General features: G+C 35.8%; 1 protein-coding gene across 3 annotated transcripts in view; it reads right to left on the bottom strand.

Annotated features, from left to right (window-relative positions):
- ODAD2 (outer dynein arm docking complex subunit 2) overlaps nt 1-18,190 on the bottom strand; it is a gene marked incomplete at both ends in the record, with an annotated part of 182,237 nt that overhangs the window by 97,609 nt on the left and 66,438 nt on the right. For all 3 annotated transcript variants that reach the window (XM_079699667.1, XM_079699668.1, XM_079699666.1), the window contains one exon: nt 1,231-1,345. In XM_079699667.1, coding sequence (XP_079555793.1) covers nt 1,231-1,345 — 115 coding nt within the window. The remainder of the gene's footprint in view (nt 1-1,230; nt 1,346-18,190) is intronic.

Genomic DNA, 18,190 nt, shown 5'->3' on the forward strand with positions numbered 1-18,190 from the left:
TTAAAGATATTAAAGATTCCTTAAGGAAGATTAAGGTCTTTCTTAAAGAATATCCTTAAAGATATTCTTTAAGGATGTGTAGCAATCTTTCTCCAGTAGGCTTCTTTCTTGCTGCCTAAATAATATCATTTATATTTTGCATTTAAAAAATTTCTTTGGACCTTATATAATAGGATTATATTTTATGTCTGCTTCTGAAACTTGTTTTTATTTTGCTCAATATGTTTATGTGATGTATCGATATTGATGAACACATTGCTGAAATACATTCATTTTTCACTGCTGCATTGTATGACATGTTATGACTGTACTATCACCCTGTTGTCCATTTTCCTGTAGGTTGACATCTGAGGTGTTTTTATTTTTCCTTTTTTGTTGTTATAAAAAAATGGTTCCATTAACCAGTTTGTAATAAGTCTTTCCTACCATTGCTATATATCACAATTCACTTTTTACAAAAGATTACTTCTAGTCACAAATATTTAGGAAGATAGAGGCATGTTAAATTTATTACAGGAATTAAATGCTTTAAATAAAAATACTTTAGATAAAAATACTCAACAGAGAGAAATATCTCTAGCAACAAGGATCTTAAAGGGAAATCCCTAAACCTATAGGAAAAGAAATTTAAGTGAAGATAACAGAAATGGGCTGAAAAGAGATCCTCAAAGAAAATAATAAAATTTACAAATGAAGAGCTAAAAGACTTCAGAAACTTCCAGTTCAGTCTTTTTTCATATAAAAATTTTATCCATAGGTTTTATATCTAGTCTTTATTGACAGATAAGAAAAGTGTGATTCATGAAATCATGTGACTTTTTCAAGGTAACAAAGAACTTAGTGATTTTTCACTGTAGTAATTCAGACAATAAATAACATAGAAGTCATCTTGAGCTTCTGAAAGTAGCAGTAATGCAATTTCTTTTCACCCAAGAGATAAGAACAGTCAACTTTCCTCCCCCTAATTTACCTGGGGTAGTGGTTTTGATTGCACCAGCCATGTAGAACATGGTAATAAGCACTGCCATCTTAGCCCAGTTTCGTTTTACATATCAAAACTGACCAGGAGAAGGTATTGCTCAAAAATTAGTTTGGCACAAACGTTCAGCACATTTTTACCCCAGATAAATCGGACCAAAAAGAAGTGAAAAGCAATTAGCGACCTGTGGTGACATTATTCCATATGGTATTAGAGACTCTAGAATGGACTGATTTGCAGTCTCTTCTCACCTTTGCATTCTGGATGCAGGGACAAAGGGCCCAGGCTGCACTGGCCTTCACGTCTGGGTGAGGACTGTTTAGTAGGGACCACAACAGACGAACTCCATCTAAGTGATCAATTATCCTAGTGTGAAACAAAAAAACAGAGGCAGAGACTGTAATTAGTACGTGAAAATAAAAATTTAAATGGCCTATCTAGTCACACAATTATAATTATTTTTTCTCCTTTTGACATTTTGCTCAGCTATTTTTTTTCAAAACTTTAACAACAGCAGGGACATAACATGCTGTTGAGTTGTCAGCTCTCTGATTTCAGCTTTAAACTCGTTGACACAGAAAGCAAGCTCCATGATAGTTACGATTCACATAAACTGAAAATCAAGCCATGTAATTCTTTAATTAGCTGTATACAGACTGTTACCTAAATGTAAAAATACTGGTTTCTTTCATATAGTAACATCTAAATACTTTCCAAGACAAATATTTATGGCTCAAAGCTGTGCAGTTACCTTTTCTATTTGGTCTGTGTTTAACTGACTTACCGTACTGCATGACACAGTTTAACCTCTTCCAGTACTAATCTAGCACTACGAATTAAAATCAGTACAACACACTGCATCCTTTGTGGGGCACGAATAACACATAACTTGTTTTCCATGTGCTCCCTTCCCAGCAAGACCAACATTGCAGACTGTGTTATAGTTACTTAAACACACTGTAATCAAAATATCTTCTTGACTAGCTGAAAAATGAATTATCATCAGAGTCATCTCCACACCATCTGTCTTCTGTTTATATATCAATCAGTCCAGTGAGCATAACCCTGCATTAAGGTCTATCAAGTACTTGCAGTTGAGACGAAGGTCAAACAAAACTTAATATCCCTTACAAACATGGCTTTGTTCAGAAAGATAAACTCAGAGCATATGAAAAAAGATAAAGAACATCAAAATTCCTTTGATTCTGAACCTCAAGTTGAGTTAAATACACGTAGTACTTAGCCACAGATAGAATAAATACTACTAGCTTGGCACCATTCAAATTTTTTCCTGAAAATTGACATTAAAAAACTACATTTCTTAATTATCTGAGTATGCCAGGAAAAAAAATGTATTATTCCAAAGGTTCCAAGTTGCATATGTTTTCCATAACCTTATAAAACAGTTGGTAATGCAAATAGCTTATAGTAAGATATAAACTCTCTCTTTAAAAGATAATCTTTAATAAGAAAAAAGCACACTGAGAAAGTATTTTAACCCAAAGTTTAACTAAATAGCCTTCTAAAACTAAAGCTTTCTGTCTGTATCATGCTGAGGGAAAATAAAGTTTTATTTCTTAATTTATAGAAACTATAAAGAAAGATACTGAACACACTCTACTTCACAATGAAGGAATTATTTGCAAACTTAAAAAAGCTCACTGGTTCACATACGCCACTGAAAATGTAACTAGTGGAGATCCTTGGGTCTCTAGTTTCTCACAGGCAATTTCTCAAAGAACAATAGTGAATGTCAATCCACCCTACTCTCTCACTAATGTAGTAGTAATAGTTGCATTAGGAATATTGATCCATACAATGAGGGACATAGCTTGTCATCAGAGTGGAAGTCATCTGGATGGCACATATTTTCAGTTAAAAAGAGGCATAATTCAACTCTGGATCCCCCCAGGAAAAATCTCACAATTAGCAATAAAAATTCACCATTCATTCTAAAACCACATATACTGTCCTTGACCGTCACCCCAAACCCTAGGCAATTCATCAGCTGCTTAGTTACAACAGATAAGGACTGTGACCCCATTACAGATGTCTTAAAAGACAGCACAGTACAGAGTAATTACCTTAGATGAGGAAAACATTAAAAAAAAACATTTGCAAACACAGGAACTAACGAAGTCATGGGTAGCAAACTTCAGTGTTTAATTTTGTCCCTCCATCTCCCTCATCCTCTGTATCGAGTCATATGCTGTGGATTTTCTTCAAATAACTCAAGTATCTCCCCCTACTTCTCTGTTCTCCCTGCCAGCATCCTAATCCTGGTCTCTACTACCTCATATCAGGATTGCTACAGTAGTTGCCTAACTTGGCTTTATGTCTCCAGTTTCTCTCAATTCCAATCCATCCCATAAATCCCTGGGAAATTAATCTTGCTGAAGGAGTTCTGAGAGCTTCTGCAGTATCTCCTTGCCAGCAGGGCCCCGGGGATATTCATTCTGTCCATCACACCACCCAGCACGTTCAGTCAATGCTTGGTGAACAGTTCACAACTGAGCGGTCACTCCCAGGAGACAGTCTCTGACAGCTTCCCGCTGCCTGCACGGTATTCACACCCCAGTTCCTGAATTCAGTATTTAACATTTCCAATGAGCTGGTTTATTCCTCCAAACTCCCTACATTCAGGTGTTTGCTCATAAAACTCTTTGGCCATCTACTAAACACTAAGTGCTAAGCATACGGAAGTAACAGATACAGTCAATTCTTATTACTCAGGGTAGTTCGCTGTATAAAGTCACTGAAAACAGTGAATTGGTAGATACCAAATCACTGCTCCTGGGGGAATATAAAGTTTTGTTCCTAAGAGCCTCTGGTGAGAATATTTTCGTTAACTGATCAATACATAATCTTGTTTTATGTGTGTTTCTGTTTAAAGACACTTTACTTAATACACATTGTTGATTCATTCATTAACACATTCATTAACACTGAACCCACGGGCAATCCAATACACACATTTTCTCCGTAAGGCACATCACAGCCCTCTTGCATTTTGGCACCATGCTTGGGGGCCATTTTAAATGGGAAGATCACCAGCTCAAAGGACGAAAATGCGAAAAACGTGGCACTAAATCTGTGAAGATGACACTTGTTTACAAAATGGGAGCGGAAACAAGAAGGCAGAGTGTGGTCCTGTTCAACCCCAGCTGGAAACACGTGCACCAGGCAACTCAAATTTTTCTTGGCTCCACATGTGTCCGTGAATAACTGCAAAAGTGCTATAAGGATTAACGGGGGATTACAAATACAGGTTAGCAAGGATGTGAATACACAAATACAGAATCTGCAAATAGTGAGGATTTTAATTGTCCTTTAGGAAACTGCAGTCTAGCGAGTGTGTTAAAGAGACCATAATAATCTATTCTGGTAAATGCTATAATAGATGTGGGCATGGGGTTCCATGTGAACACAGAGGGGAGACACTGTTAACTCACAAGCCACAGAAATTCTCCCAGGACTAAGCCTTTGCCCTGCCATCTCCATCTTTTGCTGCAACAATCCACACTTTAAGGTCTACCATAAGACCTCTCCCCAAGTCCTCTGGCTTCTCCCTCCTCTGAGATTCTTTTGAGTTTTGCTGCCCTTGTTTCTAGCACTCATAACACACTGCTTTGCATTGTAGGCAGGTGCGTATGCTTCTTATCTCCCCAAGTACTGTGTAATCTCCTTGACAGCAGGAATCTGCTATTGCCCGCCATGCTCAGGGCAGCTCCTGCAGACAGTGAGGATTGGTTAAATGGACCTGAAACAAGACGGCCTTGGCCTACTCCTTTTTTGATGAATCAAAAATCTCTCCCAAAGAGATAGCTAGTGGGAAGCAGCAGCATAGCACAGGGAGATCAGCTCGGTGCTTTGTGACCACCTGGAGGGGTGGGATAGGGAGGGTGGGAGGGAGGGAGACGCAAGAGGGAAGAGATACGGGAATATATGTATATGTATAACTGATTCACTTTGTTATAAAGCAGAAACTAACACACCACTGTAAAGCAATTCTACTCCAATAAAGATGTAAAAAAAAAACTAAAAAAAAAAAAAAAAAAATCTCTCCCAACACAAATACATTCATTTTTAACCTCATACTTGGAAAGTGCATGTTCAAATTCAAAATCTAACCAGTAAACTTTTACTTGGAGTTGCCTCTAAGTTGAAAGTGCATTTTCATAGATCTTCTTTACAACTTTATTGCTTTTTGAATATACAATGCTGGGCTTGTAGGTGGTATTCATTACATCACTGCCCATTTTCAATGGGTCTATCTCCTTTTGTATAGTTCTTTAATTTGATTAGAATCTTGCTCTGAATTCACTTCCAGCAGTATGTTAACTCTTCCTGTTTTTATTGTCAATAGAATTTTACATTAATACTTTGATATTATAAAAACAAAATTGAACTATATGTTTCCAAAATCTTCAACTTTATCATAGAAATCAAACTGTGTGGCTGACAAAATAACAGTTCTTGAAAGATGACTACATATTCATATTCTGGCTCTTAAAAACAAACAAACAAAAAAGACACAGCTGCTTGTTATGGTTCTCAGTGTCTTTTGTTCTATTAACTCTTGTCAGGATTGTTAGCAAGTCTGGCTGGCTGGCCTGCCCACTGAGGCCACATATATGAACAAATGTGAACAGTTTGCACCCACATAGCCAGCACGGCTGAGGTTGCAGAGTTTCTTTCTGGCAATGCCAATATATCTATTTTGAAACCATAATTTTGCATCTTTTCTAAAAATTTCACAATATTTGCTGAAAATTATGCTGATAAATACTATATAGCTCAGCCTAACCGTGGTTATAGCCTAAAGGAACATGATGTTCTCAAGCCACATTATAAGATGCAACTGAAATCTATAGGTTTTAAAACCAAGTTGGCAATTCCACAAAAATGGAAACATAAATGGATGTCAGAATTAATGACTGCTGTGAAAAACTATGATTAGCAAAGAATTTTACATTTTCATTAAAATTCTCAGAGTTTTAATGTTTATATCTCTGTGTATTCTTTTAAAGAGGCTATGGGAGACCAAATTGGGAGAAAAGATGTGAATGTAGCAGTCTCTGGAAATGCATGTCAAGTGTGTCCCAGAATTCCTTGGCTTTGGTAGAGTAGAAAGATAGTCTATCCTTTTATAGTTGTGCAAGCACTATAACAGAAAAGCTTTCAAAACTTATTCATTCATACATACAGTTATTCATTCATACGAAAAGTTAGGCATTCACAGAATAATATTAAGAGAGCCCAACAATTTTTGAGGTCCAGCTCATATTCAAATATTCCCATTTCTTTGCAAAACTTTCTTTAGAGCTTTTTAAAAAACAAACAAAACCTAGATTCAAAAGGGATCATACACTGTATTTTTTTTTTTTTTTTTTTTTTGCTGTACGCGGGCCTCTCACCGTTGTGGCCTCTCCCGTTGTGGAGCACAGGCTCCGATGCGCAGGCTCAGCGGCCATGGCTCACGGGCCCAGCCGCTCCGCGGCATGTGGGATCTTCCCAGACCGGGGCACGAACCCGTGTCCCCTGCATCGGCAGGCGGACTCTCAACCACTGCGCCACCAGGGAAGCCCATACACTGTATTTTTGATATATCTTTTTAGTCTCTTTTAATCTAGAACATTTTTATGGCACTGACTCTTTTAAGAGATCAGGACTGTTGTAGAAAGTCCCACAGTTTGAGTTTGGCTGACTGCTTCCTCAAGGTGTCGTCTGACTTTCCCCTCCTTTCTCTGTACAGACCTTCCTTGACTTATCCATGTGGCTGCGTCCTAATAAACCCAGCACGAGTGGAAAACACATTTAACACACCTAAGCTACCGACCATCACAGCTTAGCCCAGTCCACCTGAAACATGCTCAAAACACTTACATTGGCCTATAGCTGGGCAGAATCATCTAACACACAGCCTATTTTATAATAAAGGGCTGAATATCTCTTGTAATGTATTGACTACTGTACTGAAAGTGAAAACCAAAATGGCTGATGGGTACAGAATGGTTGTGAGTGTTTGAGTTGTTTACCCTCCTGATCACATGGCTGACTGGGGGCTGCAGCTCACTGCCACCGCCCAGCATCATGAGAGAGTATTGGACTGCATATCCTACTAGAATTAAAACAATCCCAATAAATGGAGATATACACCATATTTGTAGACTGGCGATCTCAATATTGTTAAGATTTCTACTCTTTCTAAATTCATCTACAGATTCTTAACAATTATTAAAATTCCATAAAGCTTTAAGAAAAGATTTAGACAAGATGACTCTAAGATTTATATATAAATGCAAAACATCTAAGATAGCCCAAAGCATCTTAAAAAGTTGGAGGACTTAACACTCTTAATACAAAGCTATAGTAATCAAGATGGTGTGGGACTGACATGAGGACAGAAAAATAGATCAATGGAAAAAGGAGTTCTGAAATAGATCTGCTAATACACTGTCAACTGAATTTCAACCAAGGGACCAAGCTAATCAACTGAGAAAGTGTTTCCAATAAATGATGCTAGATCAATTGAATGTCATATGAAAAAATGAACTTGGACTCCCCTTTCCACACCACACTTAGAAACTAGTTTGAGGTATATCATATAATACACTAGCCATGAAAGTAAAACTGATAACTTTAACTTCATCAAATTAAAACTTTCTGCTGAAAAGACAGCCTTAATACTGACTGGGAAAAATCATTCCACAGCACATAAATCGAACAATGGATTTGTATCCAGAATATGTGAAGAACTTCTTCAAATTGCCAAAAAAGATAAACAATCCAAATTTAAAATGGACAAAAAACTTGAATAGACTACAAAATACCATACATACACATGAAATAAGCACATGGAAAGTTATTCAACATCATTAGTTATCAGGGGAATGCAAATGAAATCTACAATGACATACACTTTTACTGTTAGAAGGGCTAATTTAAAAAAAAAAAGAGCAACATTAAATGTTGGCACCAATGGGAATGTAAAATTGTACAACCACTTTTGTATACTATTTGGATGTTTCTAATAAAGTTAAACTTCTACCCTATGACTCAGAAATTCCAATCCCAAACCAGGGCAAAACTACTCTACAGTGATGGAAATCAGAAAGTGGTTGCTTGGGGTGGGAGTGGGGATTGACTGGAAAAGAGCACGAGTGCACTTTCGTGGGTGAAGGACATGTTTTATATCTTCTTTTGGCTGGTGGTTATATGAGTGTATACAATTGCTAAAACGCATCAAACTGAGCAATTAAGTGTTAAAATAACCTATAATTTTGAACAAAAAAATTCAGACAAAAACCAACACATATTATATGCTTCCACTTGTTTCCAAATAGAAATAAAACTATTTAGGGAGGCATTCTCAAATATAAAAGGATGAAAACAGAGTAAGATATGAATTACCATAAAAGGCAAGAGAGGGGCTCTCCCCAGACTGCAGGGCAGTGGGCACTGGGGGGCCGTGATAGGACAGGCAGCCCGGGTGTTTGTAGGGTGATGATGGTATTCTGCTTCTTGGCTTGGGTGGCAGGTACATGAGTCCTCCCTTTTCAAGGAGTCACTAATGTGTACGTTTACATCATGCACCTTCCTTTATGTATATTATATTTCACAAATTAAAAGTTTTAAAAATGTATTTTAACTTCATTATAAACACACACACATACTCTCACACACAGGATATAGTACTGAAAAGCCAATTCATTCAGCTATGGAACTAAGCACACATCGCAACTGGATGGATGGGATATATAATGTGGATAAATAAAATCCAAATAATCCTCAAATTAAACATCCCCAGAGCTTGTTTTAAATGAGAAAACTAAGATTCAGAAGATTAAATTATTCACATAATTAATTTTCATTTGGCATTTCAGTATCTCAGTTAAATCCATATGCTTTTAAAAGTATACAGATGAAAAACAAATAACAAAAAAATGTAAAAGGAAGGAATAATGCTCTTATTGATACAAACATATAAAACACAGATTCTATTTTATATCTTGCATAAACCCTAAAATGTCACAAGGACTGGTTTTGTGGTAAATGAAATTTCCGGGCAGCCACAAAGAAATTAAATCTCTTTTGTATGCAAACAAGCATAGCTTTATTTTTTCCCCCTTTTTAAAAAGAACAAATAAACCCAATGTAAAAAAAACCTATGTAAATGCAACATAATTATGTTTAAACCACAGAAGACAGGAAATTTAGAGTTACAGATTCCATGGTAAGTTTTAATTCTATCCTTGTGTATATGTTTTATAAAAGAGTCTTTCATTACATGATCACATAACACTGGACTATGTAACAATCAGTTCAGCAAATGTTTGTTTTACAATGTGTGGAAGGAAAATATTTTACAGGATAAATTGTAGGAAATTAGTATATTATTTAGGTAAACTGCCATGTAAAACTTCTTAGAATCATGGGCATTTACAGAATATTAATAGAAACATTTTTTCTTGATTATTTTCTAAAGAACATGAAATTTAACTCTTTTGTAGTCAGGCACTTATATCTGAAAGCTGACCTTTAGGTTTAAGGTTATTCTGAAGTAATGAAAAACTTAGGACATTAGAATTTTAGCATGTTTTGAATCATGTATGCCAGGAATTCTGTATTAAAGGCACAGTAGAGACTGAAATCAATCATGAGGATCTACAAGTTCCTAAAAAGTCTGAAAAACAGCCCTTATTATCACTATTGGCATTTGCTAGGGTTCCTGACAACTCATATACCTGAAATTTGACTTTTTCAAAAGGAAAAGAAAAGCATTTATCCTGATTTTCCTGTATTAACTTTATTTCAGGTTAACCAAATGGTTAGCAATCAACTCTAAGGTAAACCTAGTAAAAGTATTAGATTTTAAAGGTAAAAAAAAAATTCTCATGCCCTCCAAATGAAAAGATCAAATAACTCACAAAGAAACATGAATTCGACTAACATCAGACTTTTCCCAAAAAAGGTATGAAGTAAGACAACAATGGAGCAGCATTTTTTTAATTCAAGAAAGAAAGTGGGAACCGAGAATTTTATATCTAGCAAAGCTGTCCTCTGAGTATTTATAGGAAAATAGCTTCACTAGATATAAACATGTGCTTCTGCACAGCAAAAGAAACAATCAACAAAATGAAAAGGCAATCTATGGAACAAGAGAAAATATATGCAAGCCATACATCTGATACGAAGTTAATATTCAAAATACATAAGGAATTCATACAACTCAATGGCAAAATAAATAAATAAATAACTCAATTTAAAAATGGGCAAAGGAACTGAACAGACATTTCTCCAAAGAAGACATGCAAATGGCCAACAGGTATATGAAAAAATGCTCAAAAGCACAAATCATCAGGGAAATCCAAATCAAAACTACAGTGAGATATTGCCTCACTCCTCATTGGAAAGGCTGTTATTGAAAAGACAAGAGATAAAAAATATTGGCAAGAAGTGGAGAAAAGGAAATCCTTGCACACTGTTGGTGGGAGTGTAAATTGGTATAGTCATTATGGAAAACAGTATGGAGGTTCCTCAAAAAATTGAAAACATAACTATCATTTGATCTAGCAATCCCATTTTTATGGGTATATATCCAAAGGAAATGAATTCAGTAGCTAGAAAAGATATCTGTGCTCTTATGTTTATTATAGAATTATTTACAATAGCCAAGATATGGAAACAACCTAAGTGTTCACTGACAGATGAATGGATAAAGAAGTTGTGGTATATTTATACAATGAAATATTATTCAGCCTTAAAACAGAAAGAAATCCTGCCATTTGTAACATGGGTGAACTTGAAAGACATCATGCTAAATGAAATAAGCCAGACACAGAAAGTCAAATATTGCATGAAATCACTTACATGTAGTCTAAAACAGTTGAACTTAGAGAAACAGTGATTCGAATGGTGAAGGGGCTGGGAGTGGAGGAGATGGGGAGATGCTGGTCAAAGGGTACGAAGTTTCAGTTATAAGATGGATAAGCTGCAGAGACCAAGTACCCAGCATGGTAACTGTATTAATAATAATGTATTGTATACTTGAAATTTGCTAACAGAGTAGATTTTAAGTGTTCTTGCCATACACCAAAAAAATAAAGTATCTTTGTGAGATGAGGTTGATTAGCTTGGTTGTTGTAATCACCCCACAAAGTATACTTATATCAGAACACCATGTCATACACCTTAAATATACATAATGTTTAAATTTGTCAATTATACCTATATAAAGCTGAAAAAAAGAAAGGTACTTTAAACATATAAAAACTTAGGGAATTCTGTACCCATGCGCCCTTTAGGAAGATTCTACTAGGGGATGAACTCCAAAAATTAAACTATGACTGTAAAACTGCAGCAAAAACTGATAATAAGTATATGTGTATATCTGTTTGTTGGTCTAAGATTAAAACAGGGGCAGGGTCAAAGGTAGAATAATAATGTTCAAATTTTACATGTTATGACAAAGTAGAAACAATGCACTTTACAGTGGAGAGGATAAGGGAGAGGGAAAGAGAAAAATGAAATAAGCCCACTGATTACTGTATAGACAATGGGTGGGAGTTAAAACATACCAGCAAGAACTGAGAAACTAAATAGCAAATAACTACATAACAGAAAGGAGAAAGCAAGCATTAGAAAAATGTACAGGTACAAAGACAGTGACTAGAATGAAACAAAAATGTAAACTTTTCTAAATAACACCAAAAAAAATTAAAGAGCAAAGATTACAAATCTTACAGAGAAGAGCAAATATAAAAGAATATGAATAATTATAAAATATTATGACATTGTTGAGACCAAACATCAATGAGTGTGAATGGGTTTAGCTCACTTATTAAAAATATTTTTAGCTTGGCACACAAAGCAAGACCCATCTATATACTGTATGAAAGGGCACACCTAAAAGAAGGTGGTTCAACAAAGACTAAAAATAAAAGGTAGACCAAGATATTCCAGGAAAATGGAAAAAATATGAAAGCAGGGGTAAAGATCCTTATATCAAAGTAGAAATATCAAGCCAAAACTCATTAAACATGACAAAGAAGAGCTCTTGAAAAATTAAAATCCACAATGCACAATGATTAGAAACATTTATGCACCCAATAATATAGTGCCTGCCTTTAAGAAGCAAAAACTACATGAGTTGTAAGAAGACATAGGTAGAAGCACACCAATAATTTTAATACACCATTTTCAGTATGAGACAGATCAAATGCATGAAAAATAGTAAGTAGAGATAGAAGGCCTACATAACTTAATAAAACAGATCTTAAGAATATACATCAGGACTTTCCTGGTGGCGCAGTGGTTAAGAATCCACCTGCCAGTGTAGGGGACACGGGTTCAAGCCCTGGTCCGGGAAGGCCCCACATGCCGCAGAGCAACTAAGCCCATGTGCCACAACTACTGAGCCTGAGCTCTAGAGCCCATGAGCCACAACTACTGAGCCCACGTGCCACAGCTACTGAAGCCCTCACGCCTACAGCCTGTGCTCTGCAACAAGAGAAGCCACTGCAATGAGAAGGCCATGCACCGCAATGAAGAGTAGCCCCTGCTCGCCACAACTAGAGAAAGCCCATGTGCAGCAACGAAGACCCAACACAGCCAGAAAAAGAAAGAAATTTATTAAAAAAAAAATATATATATATATATATATATACATGAAACTCTACACTTTGTTGAAAGAGGATACATCTTCACCCCAAGCACCTATAGATGCTTTGTAAAAATTCATCATATATTGAGTCATAAAGAAAACACCAGTGAGTTCCATAAAAAGTGGAAATAAAACACTGACTAAACTGCAACATAGTAAGAAATATCTAACAAAAACAAAAAATAAAAAGGTTCCTCTTTGTGGAATTAAAAAAAAAATTCTATTAAACAACACCTGGCCTAAAGGGAAAATATAAACTGAAATTAAAGAACTTCTTAAAAATAATGATAATGAAATCACTACGTATCAGAATGTACAAGGGACATTTAAAGAAGTGTCAAAGAAAAACTCATAGGACAAAATATTTTTATTATTAAAAAAAGAGGGAATTCCCAGGCAGTCCAGTGGTTAGGACTCCATGCTTCCACTGCAGGGGGCCCGGGTTCGATCCCTGGTCAGGGAATTAGGATCCCACAAGCTGCATGGCACAGCCAAAAAAAGAAAGAAAAAAAAAGAATAAAAATAAATATCTTCTCAGTTCAAAAAAATTAGAAAAATAGTTACAAAATAACCCCAAAAAAGGCAACATGGAATAAATATAAAAGAAATTTATGAGGTAGAGAATAAAAGAACAGTATATCTAATTAATAAAATTTTTTCAGAAAAAAATCAAAATAGAGAAACTATACTAGATAACTTGATCATGGAAAAAACAGGAGAAAGCTCACATACACAAATATAAAATGACAAGTGGAAAACAACCATTGAAACGAGACAAAATTTAAAAATCATAAGACATTGTTTTGCAGATCATTATTTAAATAAATTTGATGACCTAAATGAAATTGATCATTTTATAAGGAAATGCAGATTGCCAAAATTGACCCCATTAGAGTAGAATGCATAAATAGATTAGATTTCATAGAAGAACTAGAGAAAACCAGTAAAGAACTAACAGAACACACACACACAGAGTAGGCCCAGATGACTGCACAGTACAATTCTATCAAAACTTTAAAGCCTAGATGGTCCCACTGCTCAATAAATTATTCCAGAGTATTGAAATGAAAGAAAACTTCCTAATTCCTTTAGTGAAGCAGGTATAACATTGATACCTAAATCTGATAAAGATAGTTGTAAAAAAAAAAAAAAAGCAAGGAAGGAAAAGAAAACTACAGACCAATATAATTCAAGGATATCATTACAAAACTACTAAATAAGGTTAGCAAACAGAATCCTACACCACATTAAGAAAATAGTACATCATGACCAAGTGAAACTTGTTCCCAGAATGCAAGGTTGGTCCAGTGTTTGGAAACCCATTAATATTATTCAACATATTGATAGATATACGGGAAAAAAATCATAATGGAGTATACGGAGCATAATCTCCATAAATTAGCTTAAAGAGAGATTTGACAAAATTCAATACCTATTTCTGATTTTAAAAACACTCTTTAAAAATAGAAATTGAGAGATTTTTTAAAGTATGATAAAACATATATACTTTAGTCCTCAAGACATTATTTTACATAATAGAACACCACTAGAGGCATTTCTACTAAAATCAGGAACAAGGCAAAGAAGCTATCTCCATTACTATTCAACACTACAGTAGGGAATTAGCTCATGAAATTAGACCAGAGAAATCCATCTAAAGAATAAGAATTTATAAAGAAGAAATAAAACTTTCTTGGGAATATCCTGGAGCAGAGTTCAGCGATTTTTTTGGTAAAGGGCCAGGTAGTAAGTATGTCTTTGTGGGTTATTTGGTCTCTGTAGCAACTATCAACTCTGCCACTGTAACATAAAAGCCACCAAAGACAATATATAAATCAATGAGTGTGAGTATGTTCCAATAAAACCTTATTTACAAAAACAGGATTTGGCCCATGTGCTGTAGTCTGTCAACAACTGTGCTAGAGAATCAACAATAAAGTGAACTCAAACAATAAGAGAATTCCATTAGGTAGCAGCATAGAGAATTAATATACAAAATTCAATAGTGTTCATAGAGACAATCAACTGAAGCACATAATGGCAGTAAAAAAACATTTATACCACCAGCGAGGAAGATTAAATACTTAGGAATGAACTGAACAAAAATGCACGAAATCCACATACAACAATCTTCAAATTAAAAAAACTAGACTTCAACAAATGAAAAGTTTCTATAGTTTCACTGTGGTTATGTAGGGTGTTAAGGGAAGCTGGGTGAAGGGTATATGGGAACTCTCTGTCCCGTGCACTCTATACTTTTGCAACTTTTCTGTAAGTCTTACGCTATTTCAAAATAAAAGTTAAGTTGGTGGGAATGTAAAATGGTGCAGCCACTGTGGAGAACAGGATGGAGGTTCCTTAAAAAACTAAAAATAGAGCTAGCATATGATCCAGCAATTCCACTCCTGGGTATACACCCAGAGAAAACTCTAATTCGAAAAGATACATGCACCCCTATGTTCATAGTAGCACTATTTACAATAGCCAGGACATGGAAGCAACCTAAATATCCATCAATGGACGAATAGATAAAGAAGATGTGGTACATGTGTACGATGGAATGCTACTCAGCCATAAAAAAGAATGAAATCATGCCATTTGCAGCAACATGGATGGACCTAGACATTGTCGTACTGAGTGAAGTAAGTCAGACAAAGACAAATATCATATGATATTGCTTATATGTGGAATCTAAACAAAATGGTACAAATGAACTTATATTTACAAAACAGAAACAGTCTCACAGACTTAGAGAACAAACTAGTGGTTACCAAAGGGGAAAGGAGGGGAGGGATAAATGAGGAGTTTGGGATTAACAGACACACACGACTGTATATAAAACAGATCATCAGCAGGGACCTACTGCACAGCACAGGGAACTATACTCGATATTTTGTAATAACCTATATGGGAAACGAATCTGGAAAAGAACATACATATATGAATCACTTCGCTGTACACCTGAAACTAACACAACATTGTAAATCAATGATACTTCAATTAAAAAATAAAAATTAAAAAAATTTTAAAAGAAAGTAAAGATCCTGAGGTGTGGAAAAGAAATTTTAGATATTTAAGTTTTCTGCATCAATACTTTTTAATTGTTTGAAATGTTATAGTATTTTATGAGAAAGTGACACTCCTCAAAACACAAGCGTTAACTGTTTTTTGCAATGTTGATGTGATTTTTATATACTTGAAGGCCAAATTACCTCCAGATGAATTCTGTACGTATCAAATAGACATTAAAAAGTCAACAAGAAAAGAAAATTCAGCATGAATAAATCTACTTTTTCATGAACCTACTACGTTGGGATACCTGTTGCTCCATGTTAGTTCCTCAGGAAGGGTATAATTAATATGAAACTGTTTATACCGAGTCTTTTAAAGCAGTAGTCTGATGTACCGAGAAAAGTCAGTAGTTTTATGAAATCATTGTTGTCTTAAAGATCATTTTTGACTCAGTAGCCAAACTGTTATTATTACGATGTTTCTTATTCTCACTGAGAAATAGATACAGGAAGAAAACTGTGCATACGAGCACACAGAGTTAATAAAACTCTGCTCTGAGTCTGTCTGTTCATCCTCACATGCAACCTACATTTTAGCCATAGCCACAGACATATCATTAAAACATAACACTGCTAATCATTAAAACAAGTTCCTAACCTATGAATTATTTAAGCCTTACACAAGGCAAAGTTATTTCTCATTTCCTTACCATTTAACTTAAAAGCTTGAAGACTCAATAAATCCTGCAAATCTAGCAATAATAGCCATGTCTGATATATGATGCCAAATGTAATGCTGTTTGGATTCTTACCAACCTCAAAACACTGTTTTCTAAAACTGACTTTGTGTGTTTCTAAAACCATCTGTGGGAAAACCATATTCGCAAGTACAAAAGGAATCATCAACCTCCATGTTAACATAAGAAAGAACAGTTTAGTCTTCATCTTATGAGGCTTTGTCATAGAATTTGACACTTTTGATCACTTTCTCTCCTTAAACACTGTCTTCCCTTTGTTTCTTCAGTAACTCACTCTTCTGGCTTCCCTCACAGCTCTGGCTGTTCCTTCTGCATTTCTTTATAGGCACCTCTTCTCTGGTCCATTCATTCTCCTTAAAAGATTGGATGCAATAGAATTCTGTTTTTGTCCTTCTCTTTTCCCTTTCTTTCTCTTCCTCACAATCTCACATATATTCATCACTTAAGTTACCAAATACTCGTAATGCTATATGCCCAGTCCACACTCTATCCTAAGCTTTAGACATGAATATCCAATTGACTAGTTGCCATCACCACAGAGATGTCCCATGAGAACCTCAACGTGTACCCAACGTAACTGAACTCATCATTCATTTAGTGTACAATAAATGTTTGCTGAGTGCCTACCCTGAGCCTGGGACTGGGTTAGACAATGAATATATCATGACGAACAAACTGACTTTGTTTCTCCCCTAGTGAAGTTCATTCTGCCTTCACCAGTCCTCCAGCTATCATCTTCCCTATAACAGCAAGTACTACAATTATCCATCTAGCCACCCAAGTCAGAAAGCTAAATATCACTCACGACTCCCCGCTCTTCTTCACAACTCGTGTTCATTCACTCACCTGGTCTTATCCATTCTCTCCCTTTATTTCTCTTTACTCTGTCATTTTTTTTTTGTTCTTTGTATAATATATTCCACAGGCTTAGTTTAAACCACCTTTACCTCTGGCCAGCAGTGATCTCCTAAACAAGCTTCTCTGTTTCAGGTTATGCTTAAAACCCTTTAAAAACCTTCAATGGACTTTAAAGCAAAATTCAAATTTAGCATGATGCACAAAGGCCTGAATTATAATTGCCTATTGACATGCCTGTGCCACACCCTCAAAGCTCCTTGACTGCAGCTGAGAGGACCCCATTTAGGGTCCTCTTGTTCTCGATTTATAGCAAGTTAAATAACATGATTAATTTGATATAAGAGAAACACAGGGGACTTCCCTGGTGGCACAGTGGTTAAGAATCCGCCTGCCAATGCAGGGGACACGGGTTCGAGCCCTGGCCCAGGAAGATCCCACATGCCACCGAGCAACTAGGCCCGTGCGCCACAACTACTGAGCCACAACTACTGAGCCCATGTGCCACAACTACTGAAGCCCGTGTGCCTAGAACCTGTGTTCCGCAACAAGAGAAGCCACTGCAATGAGAAGCCCACGCACCGCAATGAAGAACAGCCCCTGCTCACTGCAACTAGAGAAAGCCTGTGTGCCGCAAAAAAGACCCAACACAGCCAAAAATTAATTAATTATTTTAGAAAAGAGAGAAACACAGAATGAAGGGACTCATCTATAGATGAGTACAGATACTGGACCCTCTGACTTTTTTTTGTATTTATGTATCATTGGTTTAAATCGTTATTCATTAAAGCTATTGCTATGTGAACGACACTAGCCAACATTTACCTAGCACTATCATGTATCGAGCATTTTACATATATTAATTCACTCAATCATTACAACAATCCAGTGAGATTGGTACCACGACTGTCCCCATTTTATA

The sequence above is a fragment of the Hyperoodon ampullatus genome (assembly GCF_949752795.1).
Source record: "Hyperoodon ampullatus genome assembly, chromosome: 3".
NCBI lineage: Eukaryota > Metazoa > Chordata > Mammalia > Artiodactyla > Ziphiidae > Hyperoodon > Hyperoodon ampullatus.